Source organism: Gopherus flavomarginatus, chromosome 9, assembly GCF_025201925.1.
Source record: "Gopherus flavomarginatus isolate rGopFla2 chromosome 9, rGopFla2.mat.asm, whole genome shotgun sequence".
Classification (NCBI taxonomy): Eukaryota; Metazoa; Chordata; order Testudines; family Testudinidae; genus Gopherus; species Gopherus flavomarginatus.
Window position 1 is genome coordinate 40,142,587 of NC_066625.1, and position 26,355 is coordinate 40,168,941.

The 26,355-nt window shown below is 49.3% G+C and overlaps 1 protein-coding gene across 1 annotated transcript in view; it reads right to left on the minus strand.

Moving 5' to 3' along the window:
* CCDC33 (coiled-coil domain containing 33) overlaps positions 1 to 26,355 on the minus strand; it is a 334,851-nt gene that overhangs the window by 168,908 nt on the left and 139,588 nt on the right. The window contains exons 9-11 of the mRNA XM_050968177.1: positions 9,737 to 9,866; positions 4,587 to 4,720; positions 2,938 to 3,009 (exon numbers count right to left, since the gene is read on the minus strand). Coding sequence (XP_050824134.1) covers positions 2,938 to 3,009; positions 4,587 to 4,720; positions 9,737 to 9,866 — 336 coding nt within the window. The remainder of the gene's footprint in view (positions 1 to 2,937; positions 3,010 to 4,586; positions 4,721 to 9,736; positions 9,867 to 26,355) is intronic.

Consider the following 26,355-nt stretch of genomic DNA (forward strand, 5'->3'; position numbering starts at 1 on the left):
GGGGCACTTAGCTATCAAGTGTGATTCCCTGAGGCACTTCAAACAGGAGTCGTGTGGATCTCCCTTCGGCATCGGCTTCTGGCAGACCGAGCTCATTTTAAAACCCGGTGAGCCGTGCATGGGCTCTGGTGCCGGGTTCATGGAAGGGGCTACTTCCTGAACCCCACTAACTATTAATAAACTAAGTATGTTAGCAAAGAAAAAATGTATAACTATACAAATATATATAAAAAAGGATTATAACTGCATAACTATATACGAGAACTACGAGTAGCTAGGGAAGTGGAGGTCAGCTAAGCCGCGCTCCACTGTTCCAACGACCGACACGGGCGGTAAGAAGGAACTGAGGAGCGGGTGGGCCGGCAGGGGTATATATCGAGCACCATGACGGCGCCACTCTAGGGGGCGACCTGCCGGCCCACTGAGTTGCTAGGGTAAAAGTTTTCCGGCTAATGTGCACGCGCGGCGCACACACCTAACTGGAATGGATATGAGCAATCACTCGAAGAAGAACTACAGCTCCCAAGGCCACCTGTTGGTTCTCAGCTCCCATGCTGGATCCCTTCCGTTCCTGCAAATGGGCTGCCCCAAGCACGTGCTTGCTTTGCTGGTGCCTAGAGCGGCCCTTGCCCATCACCTTGTACATATTGATTTGATTAAAACATCTTTATTATGTACTGTCATCCTGACTTTGTCTTTTAGGAGGGGTTAGTGTGTTCCTATTATCCTTGGGGAATGTTTTTGTATCATCCTTGATATTAGGATATTCTGGTACCACTTGATACTGGGATATGTTTGCATGACTACTCTGTGCTTTGTATTTCTTAGGAATGTGTATTTCTGCAATATTAGCCCTGTTGTTGCCAGATTCTGTGAGCAGGTCCTGCCTCATACCGGGCTTCTGACACAAGGGCTTATGTTTCAGGCTTTCTCCCTACTACAGGGTACAGGTGGGATGCTCTAGATTTTTGCAGGTAACATAAGAACTGGCTGATCATCTTGGTTACTGTGAGACATTTATATGGGAAATGTTTTCGGAGCTCTGCAAAATGCAGAATATGATGTTCCAAAACTGTTGGAGATGAAGCAGGTCACCTGAGGTGGATGGGTCTCAGAGCTAACTCACTTAAGAGTGAAAAAAATCAACATCTTTTGACCTAGCCCAGCCCTGTATTTCCTGCTTGGACCACATGAGCATTGACAAAGACAAAGGAACCCAAAGAAAAGCCTCTGACGATGGGACCCTCTAGGCTGAACACCCTGATTATGGAACATCCTGATTATGGAAAGACACAAAACGTCCGAGACTAAGAGAAGAAGAGAGGGCACAAGATGTTATCCATTACAGAGGTGACACGCTGCCAGTGGGGTGTCTCATGAAAGGTAGATCCCAGCTCTCTGGGCTGGACTAGTTCTGTAAGGACTGACCATTGGGCATGGATGGCGCATGAACTGTCCATTCGAAGAGGCTAACCCCAGCCTCTCCCGCACAGCCGCTGGTTCCCCAGTCCCAGGCCGCCCTGGCTGGGCTGCTCCACCCTAGAATCTCCAGCTCTAGGCCACCCCGGCTGGCCCCAGCACCCCCAGCCCTGGAGTGCCGGGTGGGAGGCCTGAGTGCCCTCAGTTCTGGAGTGCTGGGCAGACATCTCCAGTGCCACCAGTTCTGGAATGCTGGGCGGGCATCCTCAGCCCTGGAGCACTGGGCGGATGGCCTTGGCCACCCTGAATCCCAGAACAAAGGCTGGCCCTCCCTAGCCGCAGCCCCTTCCCATTTTGGGGAAGAGGACCAGCCTGGGCTGGGGCCACAAGGGAAGAGTGGGAAGCAGGAGGATCTTGAGAAAGAGCATGGGCAGGGCCACTCCTGGATGTTTGGGGAGGCTTAGCCTCCCCTGGCGTGCGATACTTGCTGCCCATGCCATTGCGGGAGAAATTCCTTATTAGACTGAAAAAGAACTTGTTAGTTAGAATAGACTTGAGACTGCGTTTTATGTTTTTCTTTTCTCTGTAACCTGGTGATTCCAATCCTTGTACTTGCATCTATTTTGGATCTTTTTTTTAAGCTCTGTTAAATTAACTTATATTTGGTTTCTGCTCTACACATGACCAAGTGCTTTGCGCTAAAGTGTGTTGAGTGAGGGGAGGCTGGTGAACTGGGCTGCACTGCTGGCCCGGAAGCAGCAGATTGATGTATATTGTGGGTATCCAGAAGAGAAGGGACTGAGCACTCAAGTGCCCAAAGGTGGAACCTGCAGGGCTCATGGAGCCTAGAGTAGAGTGCTTGTGCTGCCAGCAGCTGGCAGAGTTGGGACCATTTTTTTCCCCTAGGATGTTCTGATGAACATCAGCTCTCTCACCCTGTAAGGTGGTAATGACTCACCTCAGACACCTTGGGGAACCCCAAAAGTCTCACAGTGGCCTCTGGATGTAACCTGCTCTCAGGATGGCAGCAGCCTGGACACCTGCAGTTTCTTTGTATTCATGTAATTCAGTGCCAGCTCCACTGGCATGGAATCTTCATGACTTACCTCTTGTCCTCCTTCCCACGCCTGCCAAGGGATGGGGCAGCCTCCTTCAGAGTGGTACTGGGGCAGGGGATGGATGGGCATTCAGCTGGCAGAGGATCTGCGTGGGAACCTTGGAGGGCATTAGAGTGAACTGTAGGGCACGCCAACACTCAGTTGCTACCTAGCCGGAATAGCAAACCCTAGTGATTTGTCTTTGGATCCAGGCCCAAAATTCCCTTTGTTTCAGGGGGGTTTGGATGCAGGTACAGATCTGAGTCCTACCTAAAGTAAAAATATCCCATTCTCCTTTCCCCATGATGGGAAAGGGGAATTCCCCTTTCATGTCCATGGACTAAATCTCACCCATGTAGCCCCATTGACTGAGGTGGCCTCTTGTCTCTAAAGTTAATCTGTTCCTCCCCACTTGCCTCACCTCTGAGCCAATCAGCTGCATGCAGAGTTGAACGGTTGGAACAGCACCAGATGTGGTTCTCAGATTAGTGCCCTGAGGAAACAACACAAGGAAGGACAAGGTCAATAAAATCCATGTGAGAACATCAGCTCCTGAGAACATCAGAGTGTCACATAGCAAACCATTCTCTGTAATAGCTTTGGCTGGCTGGTGCCAGTCTGTTATGGACAGCAGCCAGCAAGGAATTTGCTTGCTTCCCTGCTGCAGCTTAACATGCCAGGAGATTGGGGCTACCAGGTGTGCCGGGGCTGCCATGACACTCCACAGGGATCCCAACAGGCCATTAACAGGATGTGGCTACAGGCATGCAGGAGTTAAGGGCCAGCAGTGAAGCAGTTAATAAGCTGGAATGAATGACACATCAGACGTCAACCCCCCCAGCAGTTAGCTCTATCGTCCTGTTTCTGGTGATGAGGTCCGTGCATAGCTCCCACAAACTGAGTGGGAATTGTGGGTTCTCAGCACCTTTTAGAATCTGGTCTACAAATTATTTAACATGGGGTTAAATTACAGGAGACAAGTATGATAGCTTCTCCTAGCTGAACAGGGCCCATGAGCATGCAGCAGGTACCAAATGTTCGTGGGTTAATATCCTCATAAACACTCCAGGGTCAATGCAAGCTGAAGTCAGCCTTCCTGAGTGCAGGTAACAGATTAGTTGCCCTGCAGTTACTGGGGTCAGCCATAAACATGAAAAATAACGGCACATGTGTCTGACAAAGTGAGTATTCACCCACAAAAGCTTATGCTCCAATACTTCTGTTAGTCTATAAGGTGCCATAGGACTTTTTGTTGATTTTGAAGGAATATGTTGACCAAGCAGGAATTTAGTTGGTCAATCTGGGGATCCTTGGTTGGGACTGGCTCTGGTTCGCCTGTCCCTGCTGGGGATGAATGTAATGGAAAGAACCTGGCTTTGTTCCCAGACACAATGCTCAGCCAGTACTTCGCTACAGTATTTTTCCCAGATCAGGCCAAGCAGACGCCAGACAAACTGGCAGCAGTGACAAATGAAACACTCCTGTGGGTAGAGGAGGAAGCAATGATCTTTCATCCTCTCTGGAAGCCTAGAGACAATCCTGTGAGACTCACGCATTGTGATGAGAACAAATGCCAGCTGCAGAGGCCCTATGCAGCCTCAGTGTCCATCTGCAGGGACATCAGGGTCACCTCAGATGTTTTCCCACTGCACTCCACATGGAGCAATTCCTCCTCTTTCTCCTGCTCTCCAAGAGCTGTTCCCTGCATGAGAATCCAGGACTTCTGCTGGTTGCCTCTGTCTGAGTGAAATCTCCCTGGCCCTCATTGTACTGCTTATCATATTATCCCCCCATTGAGGCACCATGGAAAAGCCCCCCTGCCCTTCCTCTTCTCTTCGTCTGGCAAACACCTCTTTCCACCATGCAAAGCATCTCTACCCTGTGCCTCACTCTTGCATGAGATCTCCTCCTGGCTGGCTCTGTTCATTCTAAGTTCTTTCAGCTATCCAGGCCAAACCAGGATGGGATCAGACAGGAAGGTGGGTGGTACATTCTTACACAAGGAACTCTTCCAGCAAGACACAAGGGATCAATGTTCGATCAGCCCTCAGCAGGACCCAGAGCGCTTACCTGGATTGGAACATCATCCACACGAACCCCACTCCGGTTGCTCTCTGCCACAAGACTCCGATACACACGGTTGGTTAGGGGCAACATGGAGTAACCCAAAGGCTTTGACTTGTTCTCAGCTCCTGTTTCTGACACTGGGGAAAGGAATCATATCAAATACACTTTATAAAGAGAAAAAAGGACTATTCCCTGCCGTGAACCTGGCAGTACTACAGCCCTAAGAGCCTGGAAAACCCAGCACTACCATGCTGAGACTCCAAAAACCCAACACTACTGTGCTGTGCTGAGACCCCTCAAGACCCACCCGAGACTCCCAAAACCCAGCACTACCATGCTAAGACCAGCCCAAAGCCAGCATTAACTTTCTGAGATGCCCCAACACACAGCACTACGGTGCTGAGATCCCCACAAACTCAGCAGTACCATGCTGAGACCCCTCAAACTCAGCACTACCATGCTGAGACTTCCAAAGCCCAGCACTACTGCACTGAACCCCCAAACCAGAAAACCTGAGCAGTCCTGCACTGAGACCCCCGAAGCCCAGCACTACAGCCCTGAGACCTCCAAAACCCAACACTACCACACTGAGACCCTGCACTACCTTGCTTAGATGCCCCTAACCCAACAGTACAACACTGAGACCTCCAAAACACACCATTAGCTTGCTGAAACCCCCAAAACCCAGCATTACTGCGCTGAGAGCTGACAAAGCCCACCACTAATGCCCTGAGACCCCCCAAGCCAAGCACTACCACACTGAGACCCCCCTAAACCGACTGAGACCCCTCAATGTCCAGCACTACCTTGCTGAGACTCCCCAAACCCAGCACTAAAGCCTTCAGACCCTCCAAACCCAGCACTATGTCACTGAGACCCCACCAAAACCTAGCACTACCTTGCTAAGACCCCCCAAAACCCCACACTACGCATGGAGATCCCCAATGTCCAGCACTATTATGCTGAGACCCCAGAAAAACCCAGCAATACCCTGCTGAGACCCCCTCAACCCAGAATTATAGCCCTGAGTCCCTCAAAACCAAGCACTACCTCCTTAGACCCTCTAACACCAGCATTACCACACTGAGACCCCCCAAACCCACAACTAGCTCACTGAGATCCCACAAAATCCAGCACTACCATGCTGAGACCCCACAAAACCCAACACTATGTTGCTGAGACCGCACAAAACTGAGCATTATGTCTCTGAGACCCTCCAAAACCCAGCACTACGTTCCTGAGACTCCCCAAAACCCAGCACTACCATCCTGAGACCACCGAAGCCCAGCACTACAGCCCTCAGGCCCCCTAAACCAATGACTAAGTCACTAAACCCCACAAAACCCAGCACTACAGTCTTCAGACCCCCAAACCTCAGAACTGGGGGAAGGGATAGCTCAGTGGTTTGAGCATTGGCCTGCTAAACCCAGAGTTGTGAGTTCAATCCTTAAGGGGGCCATTTAGGGATCTGGGGCAAAAATCTGTCTGGGGATTGGTCCTGCTTTGGGCAGGGGGTTGGACTAGATGACCTCCTGAGGTCCCTTCCAACCCTGATATTCTCTGAACTAAGTTGCCGAGCCCCACCCCGCCCAATCTCTGCACTACCTCGCTGACACCCCCCTAAATCCAGCACTACCACACTGAGACCCCAAAAAGCCCAGCACTAAGTCACTGAGACCCCACAAAACCCAGCACTACTGGTCTGAGACCTCCAAAACCTAGCACTACAGCCTTCAGACCTCAAAACTGAAAACTAAGTTACTGAGACCCAGCACTACCCTGCTGAGACCCCCTCCTAAAACCAGCATTACAGCCTTGAGACACCCGAAACCAAGCAGTACCATGCGGAGACCCCCCCACCAACCCAAGCAATGTCTCTGAGACCCCCCAAACCCAGAATTACAGCACGGAGATTCCCCAGTACTCAGCACTACCACACTGAGACCCATAATGCCGAGCACTGTCACTGAGACCCCTGAAAACCCAGCACTACCAAACTGAGACCCCTAAAGCCTACAACTAGCTCACTGAAACTCCCCAAAACCAGCAGTATCGTGCTGAGACTCCCCCAAAATCCAGTACTACCATGCCAAGACCCCCAAACCTGGTACTTCTTTACTTACACTCCCCTAAACCCAGCACTACCGTACTGAGACCTCTCAATGTCCAGCACTACCTTGCTGAGACCCCCCAAAACCCAGCACTACCACCCTGAAACCTCAAAAACCGAGAACTACAGCCTTCAGATGCCCAGAACTAAGTCGCTAAGACCCCCGCAAGACCCAACACTACCTTGCTCAGACCCCACAAAGCCCAGCTGAGACCCTCCAGAACTCAGCACTACCACTCTGAGATCCTCAAAACTCAGTACTATTGCACTGACACCCCCTAAACCCAGCATTAACTTGCTGAGACCCCCTCAAACCCACCATTATATTCCTGAGGCCCACAAAACCCAACACTAAATCTTTCAAACTCCCCAAAATGCAGTACTGTCACTGAGACACCCCAAAACCCAGGACTACCAAACTAAGACCTCACCCCAAAATCCAGCACTCCCATGCATGCAACAGCTGAAAACACAGCACTATCTCACTGAGACCCCCAAAGCCCACCACTACAGCCCCGAGACTCCCCAAAATCCAGTACTACATTGTTGACTCCCCAAAACCTTGCCCTACTGCCCTGAGACCCCAAAAAATGAACTTTACATCTCTCAGACCCCCAAAACCCAGCACTACCTTGCTGAGACCCCAAAACCCAGCACTGCAGCCCTCAGACCCCCAAAACCCAGCACTAAGTCACTAAGACCCCCCAAAAAGCAGCACTGCCTTGCTGAGACTCTCAAAATCCAACACTAACTTGTTGAGACCCCCAAAACTCGGCACTATCATGCTGAGACTCCTGAAACCCACCAGTATTGTGCTGAGAGCCCCCCAAAATCCAGCACTACCATGCCGAGGCCTCCATACCCAGCACTATCTCTCTGAGATCCCCCCAAAACACAGCACTACCACACTGTGACCCCCCCAAAACACAGCACTACCTTGCTTAGACCCCCAAAACCAAGCAATACTGTGCTGAGACTCCACAAAATCCAGCACTACCTTGCTTAGACCCCCCCAAAGCCCAGTACTACAATACTGAGATACCTGAAACCCATCACTATTTTGCTGAGACCCCACAAAGCCCAGCACTACCATCCTTGAGGCCCCCAAAACCCCACACTACTGTGCTGAGACCCCACAAAACTCAGAACTATGTTGCTGAGACCCCAAAACCCCAGCACTACCACCCTCAGACCCCCCCAAACCCAGCAGTACCATGCTGAGAACTCCCAAAACCCAGTATTACCACATTGAGACCACTGAAAACCCAGCACTACTGTGCTGAGACCTCCCAAAATCCAGCCCTACCATGCTGAGATCCCCAAAACCCAGCACTGCTGCACTGGAACTGCCAAAAACCCAGCACTACATTGCTGAGACCACCCAAAACCCAGCATTACAGCCCTCAGACCCCTAAAACCCATGTCAAGGCTGATTTCCCACTCTGGTACTTTGATTGCAGAAGGTGGGGGCCTGCAAGGATTCTAAAAATTAGTACTGTCCATTCCAGGCTTGTATTAAACTCCCAAGGTTACCGCTTTTCTCTGACCTTGGATTGGTAAACACTGCCACCACCCAAATGCAGAACCCCTTTGAGAGCCCAGGAAGATGCACTTGGGAATTCCTTCCTGTGGGGTACCCTCAAACCCTTTCACATACACCCCCTCTGGGGAAGAGCTGAGAAAGAAAAAAAAGGAAATCAGCTGTTGCCACCAGCTAACTAAACAATATGTACAAACCTCTTAAGAGACAGAAATCCAATCCTGTTCTTAAAAAAGGTAAATTTTATTTAAAAAAAAGGAAAGAAAGAAAATACGTCTAGAAACTCAGGCTATTGCTAGATTTAAAAAAAGAGTAACTACAAGGATAGCTTTCTTGAGGTCCCGCTTAAAGTTTACAAGAAAAACAAAAGCACCTGGGGTTAGCACAGAGGAATCCACAAGCAATAATGAAATAAAAGAAATAAACGTAATCGCATCTTCCTAGACATTCCTGATCTACTTACATATCGAGGGGTTTAAATGAGTAGTTTCTAGGTATGATACTGATGATTTTTTTATACCTGGCCCAAGCTTCTTACAGCATAGCTGCTGCTCTGTCCACTTTTCCCCAGGAGAACAATAGACAGACAAAAGGGAGTCTTTTTTCAATTTTAAAAAGTTCTAGCCTTCCTATTGGCTCTTTTGGCCAGGTGCCCACTCACTTCCTTTTACCGATGCATAGCAGAGAGACTTTTTAACCCTTTACAGGTAAAGCAAGTAGAGAACAGCTACTAAGAGGTATTTTATAGCTGTTGGCTGGTTGGGTGTCCATAAAAGGCAACTACCCTCAACCCCCTTCATTTATCACAACCCAGTTCTAAGACGCTGAGACCCCCCCAAAGCCCAACACTACCTCGCTGAAGCCCCACCAAGCCCAGCATTACTCCACTGAGACACCCCAAAATGGAGCACTACCGTGCTGAGGCCCCACAATACCCAGCATTACCATGCTGTGATCTCCTAAATATAGCAGGATTGTGCTGAGACCCCTCCAAACCCAGCACTATCACACTGAGACCTGTCCCATGAGACCCCCTAAATCTTCAGCACTATAGCCCTGAGACGCTATCCCCATGGGATTGAAAGCAGCCTGGCAGCTTTGAAATCCAGCTTGGACCACTGCAAATTGCTGCCTGCTGGAACGGAACAATCTTTGGAGTGGCCCAGGAGACCATGGCTTTGTTGTGACAGGTGAGTGAGTGCTGGGCCAGTACCTGCTGTTACTGGGGCTTCTGGGGGAGCTCCAGCTGGGAATTGGGTGGGAACAAAACCCAGACACCTAGAATTCCCCAGTAACTCTTCTGTCTCACACACAGAGCCACACTAAATCCAGAGCACTTCCTGTGGCCTCGCACTTCCGTCTAGCTTTCCAGCCTAGATATGAATGAATATCTTTGGTGCCCAACAAACCAGAGTGAATCAATAGTTGTGCCTAGATCTGCCTATGCCCTTTGCACCAGTGGAATGATCCAAAGCTGGTTGAATCCCAGAGAGAGGAACTCACTTGTTTTGTACAGATAGTATTCGATCACCAGGCTGCAATCGTCTGAGAAGAGGGTGGCCCCATCCCTGCCTTGGAAGAGGAAGGAGGAGTTCCAGGTTGGTTTCTCTGGGGGTCCACCAGGTTGGGTGACCTTAGATACGGGGGCAAAAAGATGACAGTGTCAAGATATACGGAGATAAACACCTGATTTAGGGAGCACTGGAGGGTGCGTGGGTGGGGGAATTCCTGTCTCTCCTTTGACAATGCAGAGTGTGCAGTAAATCCATGGAACAAGAGGCCTTTATTGATTGACTAAAGGGCATTCCACAGAGCACACAGATTAGAAGCTGTCAAGACTAGGTCTTCAAGCATCAGTGATCCCTGCGTCTTCCCAGGACTCCCTGCAGCGAATCCAGTCAAGCAGACTCCTGCAGGAGGCTTGTACTGTGCCACTTCAGGATGCTATGCTTATGGTGACTATTTGTAGTGACAGCAGGTGGCCATTCCAAAACCAGGGAACAATCTATGAATCTAGGGTTGCCAGGTGTCCAGTTTTCGACCAGAATACCTGGTCAAAAAGGGACCCTGGAGGCTGTAGACCATAGCATTATTTTGCTAGCTATTATATCCTACTAATCCAGCCAGCAGTATTAATTCATGTTTATTTTTCTGAAATTAATCCATTTTATTCTTATATTTTATCAGTATTAAATCCTTGGCATTTAGAATGTGTTGAAGCATGTATTTCCTAATAATAAGTTTTGCTGAAATGCAAGAAGCCTACCAGCCTGTAAGATCCAGTAAGATCTGCTATATAGCAAAAAGTAGAATTAGTTATAAATATTTCAGCATAAAAGTTGGCAATCTTTGGCACAGATAAGAATGGTCCCTGAACTTTGGGGAACCAAAGGGAGGAACTATCTACATCACATCACAAATTTATCCAGCATCTATAACCGGTTGGTAACTGCAGGGTACACCACAAATCGAGGTCATCAAGAGAGCCTAGGTTGGCAGTTTTGGAGTGAGATAATCCTTATTAATATATTTAGAAAGTAAATGTCATAATCCACTTACCTAGAGGAGAAGGGTACCTATACATTTTTTAGGGTATGGAAATTAGATTTGGGTATAGTAGGTTGGGCCTGAATTGCATAGGTCAGGATCCTATAAAATACCTTGTATCTTGAGCTTTTTTAGCAATAAGGGTTTGCTGTGTTCTATATTCTAAACTCTTAAGCTCTTAAACTCTTTTTAGTTCTTACTCTTCTAACTCCTGAAGCTCCTGTTTCTTGGAGTGCTTTTTCCAGTTCGCCTATACTTTATTCTGTCTTCTATCATGCTATCAGCTCAGCTTGTGCAGTATAGTATAACTACTCAACACTCCTAACCATTGGGGAAGCCAGCATCATCGCATAATCGGGCATGCCAGGAGTGAGGCTGGTCCTTCACCTCCTATTACCGGGCTCCCAAGGAAGGGTGTGAGTATGTTAGGTTAAGGTATTTATAATAGAAATGTTACCACCAGGAGTTTTGGAATTCCTTTACTGTTTTGCAGTTATAAGTTTCATTGCATTCCTTATTTTTATGTTAATGTCAATAAAGATTTTATCAATTTGGTATTGTCCTCAGTGTACACATTCTTGCCAAGCATCCCGAGAGTCCTCTCCTGATATAGCGCTCTCTGAGTTCTTGAACTCTATAGTCTGAATTGGACAAGAACCTATAAATCTTCTGGTCAGATGCGATCAGTGGTGAGCCATAAAAACCAACCCATCAAATTCAGGTCAACATGGCTCCGGCCAGCACCACTGACCAGGCCATTAAAAGTTCAGTTGGCAGTGCTGTGGGTCTAAGGCAGGCTAGTCCCTACCTGTCCTGGCACTGTGCTGTGCCCCAGAAGCAGCCAGCAAGTCCGGCTCCTAGGTGGGAGGAGGGAGGGCATGGGGCTCCGTGCTGCTGTCCTTGCCCCGATAACTAGCTGCGCACTCCCATTAGCCAGAAATTTCAGCCAATGGGAGCTGGGGCAGAGGTGCCTGTGGGTGAGAGCAGCGCATGGAGTCTCCTGTCCCCTCACAAATAGGAGTTGAACCTACTGGCTGCTTCCGGGGCACAGCATGGAGTGTGGGCATGTAGGGACTAGCCAGCCTGCCTTAGCCCCACTGCGCTGCTGATTGGGAGCCGCCCGAGGTAAGCCTGCACCCCAACCCTGAGCCCCAACCCCCTGCCCCAGCCCTGATCCCCTCGAAACCCAGAGCCCCCTCCTGAACCCCAAACCCCTCATCCCCAGCCCCACCCCAGAGCCTGCACCCCCAGCCAGAGCTCTCAACCCCCTGCCTCAACCTGCAGCCTCCTCATGCACTCTGAATCCTTTGGCCCCACTCCCCAGCCTGGAGCCCCCTCCTGCACCCCAAATCCCTCATTCCTGGCCCCAGCCCCAGCCTGCACACCCAGCCCAGAGCTTGTACCCTCCCACACCCCAACCTCCTGCCTCAGCCCAGAGCCCCCTCCCAAATTCTGAACCCCTTGGCTCTACCCCCTAGCCCAGAGCCCCCTTCTGCACCCCAACCCTCTCATCCCTGGCCCCGCCCCAGAGCCCACATCTCTAGCCGGAGCCCTCTCTCCCTCCCGCATCCCAACCCACTGCCTCAGCCCGGAGCCTCCTCCTGCACCCTGAACTCCTCATTTCTGGCACCACCCCAGAGCCCTCACCCCCTCCCATACCCTAACCCCCTGAGACAGCCCGGTGAAAATAAGCGAGTGAGTGAGGGTGAGGAGATCAAGCAACGGGGGTGTGTGTGTGTGTGTGCAGTGAATGGAGGCAGGGCCTCAGAGGAGGGGTGGGGCAGGGGTGGGGCAAGGGAGTTCAGTTTTGTAGGAGTAGAAAGTTGGAAACCCTAGGCCACCAGGCTGCTGAATCTGAAAGTCCTTCAGTTAGCACAGAGATATAAAGGTTAAGACATAGCCTGTCTGGCCAAGCCGCAGCAACCAGTCAGACAAACTGCTATGCACTTCATGTCAACCTCTGTCTCTGGCTCCTTCTCAGTCCAAAGTGAGAGGCCTGTGTCTTTTCAGAGAGCCACCCTTAACCTCACCATCCAACATCTTTTTCTTTGGTCTCCAGCTGGGGCCTTGGCTCTGCTTCCTTGCTGAGAGGTGGAGATGAAGGGAGACTTCTTCCTCTTGGCGGTTGACTGCCAGGTGTCAATGTCCTGGCCCCTGGGGGTTTCCTGCTGTCTTTATTTGGACACGATTCAAAGCCAGTTGGTTCCTTAATGACCCATTCATTCCACCCCAGACAGCATGGTGCACACACATCTCATGTCTCCTGATCTGCCCCAAGAGCAGACTTAAACCTTCCACCCCTCCCCCGTCTAGACAAAGTGCAGTGGGAAACTGAGGCACACATAGGCATCTTTAAAATATTACAAAATTCCACTTTGGCACAGAGGCCTATGAGGGTCAATGTTCCACAGTGGAGTAAAGCCTTCACTTTCTACCATGGTCTGAAGCCTCCCCAGACAGCCCAAGTGGGACACAGGACAGACTCAGCTCTGAGTGCACCTAGCTTCCGGGTTCCAAATTCTCCCACCTCTGAGAGCCCAGCCAGATCCTGTGACAGTCGGTGCCCCCCGTAAGGCTTTAGGAAGATATGCTTATGTATGTGTATATATATAACATAACTAGAATGTGTTGTATGCTACTGTCATGGTATAATCCCCACTCTGAACCTTAGCGTCCAAAAGATGGGGTACCAGCATGAATTCATCTAAGCTCAATTACCAGCTTAGAACCTGTAGCGCTGCCACCAACCAGGAATTCCAGTGCCTGGTACACTCTGGTCCCCCCAAAAACCTTGCCTGGGGACCCCCAAGACCCAGACCGTCTGGATTTTAACACAAGGAAAGTAAACCCTTTCCCTCACCGTTGCCTCTCCCAGGCTTCCCCTCCCTGGGTTACCCTGGAAGATCACTGTGATTCAAACTCCTTGAATCTTAAAACAGAGAGGAAAATGCACCTTCCCCCCTCCTTCTCTCTCCCCCTCCCAGATTCTCCCTGAGAGAGACAGTAATCCTAACACAGAGAGAAATTAGCCTCTCTCTCCCTCTTCCCTCCTTTCTCCCCACCAATTCCCTGGTGAATCCAGACCCAGTCCCCGGGGTCTCACACCAGAATTTAAAAAAAAACAATCAGGTTCTTAAACAAGAAAAGCTTTTAATTAAGGAAAGAACAACGGTAAAAATTATCTATGTAAATTTAAGATGGAATAGGTACAGGGTCTTTCAGCTATAGACACTGGGAATACCCTCCCCGCCTAAGTATACAAGTACAAATTAAAATCCTTTCAGTAAATACACATTTGAACTCCTTCCAGCCAAATACACATTTGCAAATAAAGAAAACAAACATAAGCCTAACTCACTTTATCACCTAGTACTCACTATTCTGACCTTATAAGAGCCTGTATTGGAGAGATTGGAGAGAAACCTGGTTGCACATCTGATCCCTTTGAGCCCCCAGAGTGAACAACAACCAAACACTAACAGCACACACAGAAACTTCCCTCCCTCAAGATTTGAAAGTATCCTGTCCCCTGATTGGTCCTCTGGTCAGGTGACAGCCAGGCTCACTGTTCTTGTTAACCCTTTACAGGCAAAAGAGATATGAAGCACTTTTGTTCTATTAACTCTTACTTATCTGTTTATGACAGCTACATATGCCATGTAGCATATCTCTGTAAAGGTTATGATCTACTGAATCTATTAATCCTATTTGTATGCATGTATCATTTTTGTACTCAAAGTTATGAATTTTGGCTGTGTACTGGCTTGATTTCTAAATAAACTTAGTAGAGCATTTGGTCAGTTCCTGGAGAAAGGAATTTGCAGTTAAGTGCCCAGTCAGGAAGCACTTAAGGAACAATGCATCTTGGAATGCTCCAATCCACATAAGAAGTCTTCCGGGAGACATTCAAGATACCATGTGAGCAATGGCTTCTGCCTGTAGAAACTGTGAGTCAAGCATGGATATGTGACTTGCCCAGGTGACTCTAGAACTCCATCTTGGAGCTGGACTTTGCATAGGAGAGAGGAGGAGGTCTCCACCCACAAGAGAAAGTCTATTTAAGCCCGTGAGAGACCCCTCATTTTCTCTTCAGCTGTCTAAATAGAGAGCTTCTCTACCCCCAAAGATACCTGAAAGAAACTGGAACAAAGGACAGTGACTGCAAGGGGTGTGAGTGATTGCTAGACCCAGACTAAAAGGAGATTAGCCTGTAAAAGGGAGCATTCTGGAACTGGTGAGGATTTTATCTGTGTTCAGTTGGATTAGACATAGTCTGGTGTGTTTTATTTTATTTCACTTGGTAATTCACTTTGTTCTGTCACAACTTGGAACCACTTAAATCCTACTTTCTGTATTTAATAAAATCACTTTTTACTTAATACATACCCAGGGTCAATTAATAATACCTGGAGGAGCAAACAGATGTGCATATCTCTCTATTAGTATTATAGAGGGCTGCCAAGATCCCCAGCACTTGCCCCCTTTCTGAGAAGCAGACTTTACCAGCCATGTTTCTTCAGGGCAAGTGAAATAAGCCCGCATTTGCTTCAATCCATCTTCCTTCCCTCTCCCTCCATACCGTGTTCACGGCTCTCTGCTTTATTTAAAGAAATCCAGGTGGTTTGAAATTGTTTTCCTCAAGGCTTCAACTCTGGCTATATCTCTCTCTCCAGCTTTCTCTTTCTCTCTCTCAGGAATATGCATCTAGATATTTCTTGTCAGATTCCTCTAACTTCGCAGTATTAAAGGGCAGAACCAATAAGAATACCCCCACTCTCCCATCGTTAAACCAGAAATTAACATTCAGTGATGATGCTTTGGGATTTTTCCATCTCTCTCAAGAGAAAATCAAATCTATTCCTGTCCCCCAAGCAACGTGCTCTGGCTGGACGAACCCCTGTGCTTCCAACATGCCATGCCGGTGTAAGAGGATAAGCATGCTTCAAAGGATTGGGAGGATATGTGGGATTGCTCCTGCTAGGGGGACGGGGGGAGGGCAGAATCCTCTTGCCCCTCCAGCTGGATTCATATTGCAAGCTCAGATGGAGATGAAGGGGTTAAGTTCCGTGGGCTCGCTATCCTGGTAACACTGCCAGAGTTCAATGGATAGAGAAGCTGCTACAGCAAGCCACTGAGGATTAGCTTGTTTGCATGTCAAAGGGAGAAGGTGCCTCAAAGCAGAAAAGAATTCACCAGTTGGGAGCCTGGATGGGAGGAGCTCTGAAATCCCAGTGACTTCTCCCCTAGCCTGGTTTGCCCCTATGACCCCATAGTCCCAGCAGGTGCTGCTGGAAATACTTCCCTGGGAGTGTATGGAGCTGGGGGAGAGATACCTCCTGGGGTGCTGTTGGAAGAGGCACGTGCAGGCAAGCTGGGAGTTTGTGGAGTACCTGAGTACTGTCCCATTGCAAAAATAGAGCAGTCAATTCAGGACTTGGAGAATCTCCAGGTCTTTGCCTGGTCCCTGAGCCAGAGAGAGCTGCACTGGGGCAATTCACTGCAGGATAGAAGCAAAGAGTTTTGGGGAAAATGGATGCAACACATGCCATATGCACAGCAATTCTGTCCTATGGCCCAGAACCATGGAGACAGTGTTCTTTAGAGCAGGCCTGAAGAAAACAGCTGAGGGCCGCCTCCCCAAGTGCCGCCAAGCTCCCCTGAAACACAACATGCCCCCAAGCGCCGCCCAGCCACCCTGAAATACTCCCCCCACCAGCACCACCCACCCCATGGAAACAAACCCTCCTTCCCCAGCACTGCCCCACCGAAACAGCAGTATTGAACCTTGGTAATATGTTATAGTGGGCCCCTAAGGTAGTATAATTAAGGTAAAAGAAAAATGTCTTTTTGCTAGAAGTAGAATAAGACATTCCCCCCACTTTGTAATCAATTGCCCTGTTGAATGAATGAAGTGTGAATGAGGAAGGCATGGAAAGCCGGCACATCCAGACAGCTGCAACCCTTGGAGAGGGCATGGGAGCCAGACCAGATCAGTAGAACAGTTCAGCCACTGACTCTTTGCTCGCCTCCTCAGCCCCCTACCCCCTCGTCTCGCCTCCTCACCCCTTGCCACTGCCCACCCGCCTCTTCAGCCCCCCTCTCTCACCTACTACTTGCCTACTCACCCCCCACAGGCCGCACAGTGAGCCCACCTACTCACCCCACGCAGGCTGCACAATGAGCCCACATGGGCCACATGTTGTGCAGGCCTGCTTTAGAGGCTAGGATAGAATGGGAATCAAGACCCCTGGGTTCTATTCCCACCTCTGCCACTGGTTAGCCACATGATTTTGAGCAATACAGCCATCTAGGAACCACTCAGTGTCTCCAAAATATATACATTTGGGGATACTGAAACCCCACAACACACTTGCACTGAAGCTGGAAAGGAAAGGAGCCAGCTAATAATAAGCCATTAGGCTTGCCAAGTTCATTACACATCCCATACAGTGCAACTATTACCCATAGTGAGAACGGGCTCACTATGCTTGTGAGCTTCTCCCCTTTCAGAAGGTGGGAGGCCATGGGCCAGAAGGACTTGTTAGCAAAGCACTCAATCTTCCTATTCCTGGGGATGGATGGCTCCTGCAGACCAACACTCAGTCAGTGTGTTCCTGGGGTGCACGGTTGTCTCCTTTTAATAGAGAAGTCAATCTACCTGTTCTTTGGGGTGTATGGTTGTAGCTTGCTACTGCAGCCTAGCACCCAGCCTGCATGTTCTGGGATGTAGGGCTGTATCCTATTAGTAGAGAACTCAAGTTGCTCATCCCTAAGGGTGTGTTGTCCATTTTCAATATGCCTGTTACCAGGGCTGGTCCTATTGGCATCCAGCGGGGGTGGGCGGGCAAAGCCCGCCCACTTCTAAAGGACCTCCCCCCAGCCTAAAAGGAGGACCCACAGGTCTGGGACACCAAGTAATTACATGGGACAACTAATGAAAAAACAGGATCGGGAGTGAGGTCATAGGGCTAAACGAAGGGAACCTGATGGGGACACCGAGCAGAGAACCCGGGCCAACGCCCACTGCTCCTCGAAGGCGTCAAGGGAGCCAGAGGACGCCGCCCAGAGGAACTCTGCCCGGATGCGTGAACAGACGGAGGAATGGAAATAGGCCCTACAGTCGCAGGAAATCCCGTCGGCCAACCTCCTCTCCCTGCTGTTGTAGATGGCCAGTTTGGCCAGGGCCAAGAGGAGGTTGATAAGGAGATCCCGCAACTTCGTGGGGCCACGGATGGGGAGCATGTAGATAAAAAGGTGAGGGGAAAAGTGCAACCAAAAACGCAAGAAAATATTCAAGAAGAGCTGGAACAGGGGCTGCAACCTGGCACACTCCAAATAAATGTGCACCAAGGTCTCCTTCTCGCCACAGAAAGGGCAGGTGTTAGGGACAGGGGTGAACTGCGCCAAGTACACGCCCGTGCTCACGGCCCCATGAAGGAGCCGCCAACTGACATCCCCGGCGGGCCTCGGGATTACCAGGGCTGGTGCAAGGATATTTTGCGCCTTAGTCGAAACTTCCACCTTGCACCCCCTATCCCCACCCCTCCCCCCAGAGCATTGCTTATTATAAATTTTCAAAAATGAATACTGCATAATGTGGCATTGTTCAGTAGAATTAATACACGTTTGGCTTGAACATTTACTAATTTCATTATTTACTCTACATAGTTAATGAAAGTAAATGAATAACCTGCAGGGTGTGGGGCTGGCTGGCTTTGGGCAGGAGGGGTGCGGCAGGGGTTGACTGGACACAGGGGGGTGTGGGGCTGGCTGGCCTCTGGCATGGGGGTACGGCAGGGGCTGGCTGGAGACAGGGGAGTGTGGGGCTCGCTGGCTTCGAGCAGGGGTGTGTGGCAGAGGTTGGCTGGAGACAAGGGTGTGGGGCTGGCTTCGGGCAGGGAGGTGCAGCAGGGGCTGGCTGGAGATGGGGTGTGGGGCTGGCTGCAGGCAGGGCAGGGGATGTGGGGCTGGCTGTGGGCAGCAGGTGCAGCAGAGGCTGGCTGCAGGCAGGGCAGGAGGTGCAGCAGGGGCTGGCTGGAGATGGGGTGTGGGGCTGGCTGCAGGCAGGGCAGGGGATGTGGGGCTGGCTCTGGGCAGCAGGTGCAGCAGAGGCTGGCTGCGGGCAGGGCAGGAGGTGCAGCAGGGGCTGGCTGGAGATGGGGTGTGGGGCTGGCTGCAGGCAGGGCAGGGGATGTGGGGCTGGCTCTGGGCAGCAGGTGTAGCAGAGGCTGGCTGCAGGCAGGGCAGGGGGTGCAGCAGGGGCTGGCTGGAGATGAGGTAGCGGGTACTAGGGCCGTCCCTAGATATTCTGGGGCCCTATGCAGCCCCGCCCCCCGTGGGGGCTTTACCCTAGGCCTCTGTGGGGGGCTCCAGGACTCTGAGGGGGCAAGGCTGGCTTGGGGGGTGGGGGGAACCACCCCGCAGCACTCACTGGTGGCGCAGCTGGGGTCAGGTCTCTGTGAGGGCAGGCCTGGTCCTGCTGCAGAGCTCTGGGTATTGGGGGCAGGGTGGGACGGGGGCCCTGTGTCAGAGCCAGAGCAGCAGGGAGCAGCGCAGCACCTCCGGTGGCTAGAGGAGGAATGACATCGCTTCCTAGCCTGCCGCAGCTGATCAAAGCCACCGCGCCCCCTTGCACAGGGGCAGGAAGCAGGTTACACGTTTAGATGGCGCCAGATGAGCATCGCAAACATTTTGGGTACCGCTTTTTGGCGCAGTCAAATCTTGGCACCCTAGGCAGCAGCCTAGTTTGCCTAGTGGTTGCACTGGCCCTGCCTGTTACTTCCATGGAGCAGGGGCAATGCTTTGGTGTCTGGTACAGTTCAGGACTGTTGGTGCCTAAAATACAAACAGCATCAGCAGCTCTGGCTTGCTACAGACTCCCAGTCGAAGCATATTGCACCTAGTATAATATTTGCTGCTTCTTTTTTAAACAAGATCTGGGTCAAAACTAGAACCATGAATCCTCACCTGACTGAATTTCAGGGAAGTCACTTTCACATCCCTAGATCCCAATTTGTTCCTGTAGAGCTTGATCAGATCTGAATCCACCAGGGGTCAAGACAGAGGAGACCTCATAAAAAGCCACTGCTCTTATGAGATCACAACCATTTGTGGGCAACAGGGTCTCACAAGAACAGCTGGATTAATTTCAGGGCTGTCCAGTCGAAAACTTTCTGCCCAGCTCTGTTTACAACTGTCAAAGTAAAGAAATAAATTGTGCAGGAGGATGACGATGTGATGTGAAACTCCAAAAGCTGACAAGTCTGCAGCCAGCCAGTCCTCCTGTGGGTTTGATACCACAGTCCAGTGCACTAATGCTATGGGAGGAAGAGAGGTGGGGAGGGACAATGGGGATATCTGAGCACCACTGACTGTCAGGAATCTCCCCCTCTACATCAGGGCCAGTTCAACCATTTAAGCAACCTAGGCGGTCGCCTAGGGCACTAGGATTTGGGGGGCATCATTTTCTTCAGCAGCGACCACGGCAGCCGGATCTTCGGCCACACCAGTCGCCGCCGGCATTTAGGCGGAGGGAGCTGGGGCAGGGGAGTGCGGGAAGGGTTGCCTGCAGCAAGTAAGGTGGGGGCACGCAGGGGAACTCCCTGCCCCCGCTCACCCCTGTCCCGCCTCCTCCCAGAGCACGCAGTGACTGCTTCACTTCTCCCTCTTCCCAGGCTTGCGGCGCCTAAGCTGATTGGCGCCGCAAGCCCGAGAGGCGGGAGAAGTGAAGCAGCAACAGCGTGCTTGGGGTGCTCGTGTGGGCAGCAGGGGTGAGCTGGGGCGGGGAGGGGTGCCTCAGGGAGGAGGGTGAGGGATGAGGAGCTGCCGCAGGAGGGGCGCCTCAGGGCGAGGGGGGAACTGCTGCGGGGGGGGCACTTCAGGGCGGGGTCAGGGAACTGCTGCAGGGGGGGGGCACTTCAGGGCGGGGGCTTGGGGACGGGGGAAGATGCAAGGTGGAAGTTTCGCCTAGGGCGCGAAACATCCTTGCACTGGCCTTGCTCTACATAGCACAAATGTAGACATCACAACCAGAGCTTTAACTACAACCCTGTGCTTTAACGCACAGAAACAAGATACTCTTTCTAAGCTGGGCAGAATCATCTCATCTCCTGTGTTTTGCTCCCAAGGCTAAAGCTATTGTACCAACATAAAATAAAAGGCAGATGGGTTTAGCCCTGTCTGCTCTGTGCTGTGTCACATCAATTTCCATCCCCACTCCCAAGCTCCCGTCCTGTTGGAAATGGGTTCTACGCAGCCCTGACTGGCTTGGGGACCAGACACAACTTTCTCAGAGATTCTCTGAGCCCTGTTTTAATCACTCAATTTTCACAGTGGATCAGCAAAAACAGCACTCAAATTTCCTTCTCTCTTCACCTGCATCATGTCTTACCAGAGCTGGTGGCTACATACTGGGCCCCAGCAGAAATTGGGTCAGAACACTGGACTCGGACCACCAACCGTTCTTACTTTTCTAGGGACATTTAACCAAGGCTGCCTGTGGTTCTCACTAGAGAGAAAGGATGGTCCAGTGGTTAGGGTGCTGACCTGGGACTTGAGAAATGTGCTCACCACAGACTCCTGTGTGACCTTGGGCAAGCTGGCCTCAGTTTCCATCTGTAAAATGGGGATAACAGCACTGCCCTGCCTCCCAGAGGTATTTGTGAAGATAAACAGATTAAAGACTGTGAGGTGCTCAAATACTGTGGTTTTGGGGCAGTCCTTAGAGCAGTGGTTCTCAAACAGAGATCTGAGGCCCCCTGGGAGTCTGCGAGCAGGTTTCAGGGAGTCTGCTAAGTAAACCAGAGAGCAGGGCTGATATTGGATTCACTGGGCCCAGGGCAGAAAGCCAAAGCCCGAGCAACTTAGATTCACAGAGCCCACTATGGGCAACTGCCCTCACTGCTACTCCCCTAATGCCAGCCCTAGCTTTTACTCTCCTGACTCTGGCACAGGATGGGCCACCGTGTTTTTATAGCACGTTTGGGGGGGGGGGGTCTCCAAAAGAAAAAGGTGAAGAAGCCCTGCTTTAGACAGCTTTTAGCATTATAATCTCCTGTACCTAGCAGCAGGAGGCAATCCATTTTTTCCATCTCCGTCTGTTCTGATTTAGATGTTTGACTCCATTGTAAGTTGTCTCCATGATGGCAGCATTCTTTTCAGTCATCCTTTGTTTTCTAGGACTTCCTTCTCTTCCCTCCAAGTAGGATCCAATCTGAAATGCACCTCATGCTTCTGTTGCAGGGTAGCTTGATGGCATGGCCAAATCACTGCAGCCATCTCTGTCTGACTATTGAGTCTGCAGTCTGCTGGCCTTCGTAGTATAACATTTCCACATCGGTTATACAGTCTCTCCTATGAATTCCCATGATTCTTCTTAATCAATGCCTATGGAGTGCATTCAGCTCCCTGTTGTGAACTTCCAACATCTGCCACATTTCTGAGGCACACAGTAGTGTTGAGTAGATAGTGTTGTACAATCTCATTTTAGTGTGTAGATGTATCTTGCTACGCTTCCAGGTGTTTGAAAATGGGGAAAAGATCCACTGGCTTTGTCGAGTCTTGCCTTAACTTCCTTAGTGAGCTGACAACTAGCAGCTATTGTATTTCCCAGGTAGATTAAGTCATCAATCCTTTCATACTCTTGCTATAAATCAGACATCTGCTGGTGTAGACAGCATTCTCTCTTATCTACATGAACTTCTGAATACTGATTTAAAGTCCCACTTATGCTCATTCAGAGCTTTTTCATTCCATCCTGGTGTCCAGGAAGACTGTATTATCCACAAAATCTAAATCTTGCAGCTTATCTCTAGCCCAAACACCACCGCCTCAGCAGCACCTGTTGCTCTTCTGAGCACCAAGTCTATCACAATGCAGAAGAGAAGCGGGGGATAACACACAACCTTACTTTATACCAGTAGCAATCTTAAGCCATTCTGGCTCCACTCTTGGCACAGACTCATCATATAAAGCTTTTATCAGATTAGCTCTCTTCATTGGAATTCCATAGTATAGCAAGATCTTCCAGAGGGCTTCTCTGTGGACACTGTCAAAAGCTGTAACTTCTCTGTGGACACTATCAGACAGAGATCCCCTGAATACTATCAGATGTACTTGTGTGTGCCTCAAAGCTCAGATTCACCCTGTTGTTTCCTAGCTCTGACTTCCACTGCAACAGAATAGGGTACTGAAGGGATTCATGTGTATCTGTTGGACAGCATCTGTATTTCAAATAATAAAAAAGGGACGTATGAAAGATTGGAAGAGGCTGTTTATGTCTCTTGTTACTGGGAACTCCTGAGATCAAGGCTTTGAGAGTCAATAGCAAGATTCACTGATCACTTCTGCATTGAACAGGTACCCACACAGCCTTACGAAACTCTCAGGGTCATGTCCCAGCATGCACTGGCTCAGAAACCTGGAATGGATTCTCTAGAAGATGCTTTCTTCCTAAGTCCTGGGCAGGGAGAAACAGGGAATGTCCTGCCCTATCATTCCAGCTGGTGACCACCCTCAAATGGTCGCAGCTGGGAACTAGAGCTACTTTCCAGGAAGTGATGTGTTTTATCATCATTGCTAGTAATTTCCATGCTGCGTTCTGGCTCCAGACCTAGAGAATGTCTTTCCATCATTGCACCATGGTCTTTTGAGTGCTCCATATTTCAGCCCTACTGCTGCATTAACATAAGCTTTTGAATTTAACTAAGTGCAATAAATAAAATACTAAAAGACAGATGAGATCCTTTGAGGAGCCCAATACACTTTACGAACAGTGAATGATCTAAGTTCCGTAGTGCCTACAGACTCAGATTCAGACTTCAAGGTCAGAAGGGACCATTGTGATCATCTCATCTGACCTCCTGCACAATGCAGGCCACAGAATCTCACCCACCCACTGCTGTAACAAACCCCTAACCTATGTCTGAGTTACTGAAGTCCTCAAATTGTGGTTTGAAGACCTCAAGCTGCAGAGAATCCTCCAGTAAGCGATCCATGCCCCATGCTGCAGAGGAAGGCAAAAAACCTCAAGGGCTTCTGCCAATCTGCCCTGGAGGAAAATTCCTTCCCGACCCCAAATATGGTGATCAGTTAAACCCTGAGCATGTGGGGAAGACTCACCAGCCCACACCCAGGAAAAAATTCTCTGTAGTAACTCAGATCCCATCCCATCTAACATCCCATCACAGACCACTGGGCATACTTACCTTCTAATAATCAAAGATCAGTTGCCAAATTAATTGCCAAAATTAGGCTATCCCATCATACCATCCCCTCCATAAACTTATCAAGCTTAGTCTTAAAGCCAGATATGTCTTTTGCCCCCACTACTCCCCTTGGAAGGCTGTTCCAGAACTTCACTCCTCTAATGGTTAGAAACCTTCATCTAATTTCAAGTCTAAACTTCCTAGTGTACAGTTTATATCCATTTGTTCTTGTGTCCACATTGGTACTAAGCTTAAATAATTCCTCTCCCTCCCTAATATTTGTCCCTCTGATATATTTATAAAGAGCAATCATATCCCCCCTCAAACTTCTTTTGGTTAGGCTAAACAAGCCAAGCTCTTTGAGTCTCCTTTCATAAAACAGGTTTTCCATTCCTCGGATCATCCTAGTAGCCCTTCTCTGTACCTGTTCCAGTTTGAATTCATCCTTCTTAAACATGGGAGACCAGAACTGAACACAGTATTCCAGATGAGGTCTCACCAGTGCCTTGTATAATGGTACTAACACCTCCTTATCTTTGCTGGAAATACCTCGTCTGATGCATCCTAAAACCGCATTAGCTTTTTTAATGGTCATATCACATTGGCGGCTCATAGTCATCCTGTGATGAACCAATACTCCGAGGTCCTTCTCCTCCTCTGTTACTTCCAACTGATGTGTCCCCAATTTATAACTAAAATTCTTGTTATTCCTCCCTAAATGCATGACCTTGCACTTTTCACTATTAAATTTCATCCTATTACTATTACTCCAGTTTATAAGGTCATCCAGATATTACTGTATGATATTCCGATCCTTCTCTGTGTTAGCAATACCTCCCAGCTTTGTGTCATCCACAAACTTTATTAGCACATTCCCACTTTTTGTGCCAAGGTCAGTAATAAAAAGATTAAATAAGATTGGTCCCAAAACCGATCCCTGAGGAACTCCTCTAGTAACCTCCTTCCAACCTGACAATTCACCTTCCAGTACAACACGTACTTTAACCAGTTCTTTATCCACCTTTCAATTTTCATATTGATCCCCATCTTTTCCAATTTAACTAATAATTTCCCATGTGGAACCGTATCAAATGCCTTACTGAAATTGAGGTAAATTAGATCCACTGCATTTCCTTTATCTAAAAAATCTGTTACCTTCTCAAAGAAGGAGATCAGGTTGGTTTGGCATGATCTACCTTTCATAAAACCATGTTGTACTTTGTCCCAATTACCATTGACGTCAAAGTCCTTAACTACTTTTTCCTTTAAAATTTTTTCCAAGACCTTATATACTACAGATGTCAAACTAACAGGCCTATAGTTACTCGGATCACCTTCTTTCCCTTTCTTAAAAATAAGAACTGTGTTAGCAATTCTCCAGTCATATGGTACAACCCCTGAGTTTACTGATTCATTAAAAATTCTTGCTGATGGACTTGCAATTTCATGTGCCAGTTCCTTTAATATTCTTGGATGAAGATGATCTGGGCCCTCTGATTTTGTCCCATTAAGCTGTTCAAGTTTGGCTTCTACCTCAGATGTGGTAATATCCACCTCCATATCCTCATTCTCATTTGTCATCCTACCATTATCCCCAAGATCCTCATTGAAGACTGAGGCAAAGTATTTGTTTAGATATTGGGCCATGCCTAATAAACAACAAATAAATAACAGCAACAGGGCAGGGCTGATTTCCACATAGCATGTGGACTTGTCTTAGAGTAGAAAAACTTGCTCTTGTGATCTTCATTTTTTCCTGATCATAGAGGCGCTGGCTGGGCCAAGACACCCGGAAGCAGAGTGCTTTTTCATAGTCCCAAAGATCTGGTTCAAGAAACGCTTTTTGTGACAACATGATTTGTGAAAGCTTGCTTAAGTGGGCAACATTGTTTATCCCTGAAGCCACTCGCTGTCACTCAAAATGGCATTGATCCATCACCGCTAGCAGCCACTCTCCCTCTCTTCCTGGCCTGCATCAGGAATCATGCCAGCCCTCAAAAGGTCAGCATTAACACAGGGTTCTCATCGTCAGGAAATTGTTGACAGCAGCCCTTCTTAATACCATTATTCCATTTCCAAACGCTCAGCCTGCCTCACACAGCGGGGACAATGTGAGACAATGCATATTGCACAATTGATGACAATGCACATCAGCCTTCTGCATGAATGAATATGCTCTCACAGAGTCCGGGAGCCTGGACGCTAACTGCCACGTGTCTCTCTCCCTAGGCTGGTTCTTATTTGCAACATGCTTGGCACACTTGAGTAACACACCTGTCTGTCGATATAAAGAATACAAATGCCATTTGGATTTTAAACAAATTATATTCTAATGGACCCATCAGGAGATGCACATTAAACATGTGATAT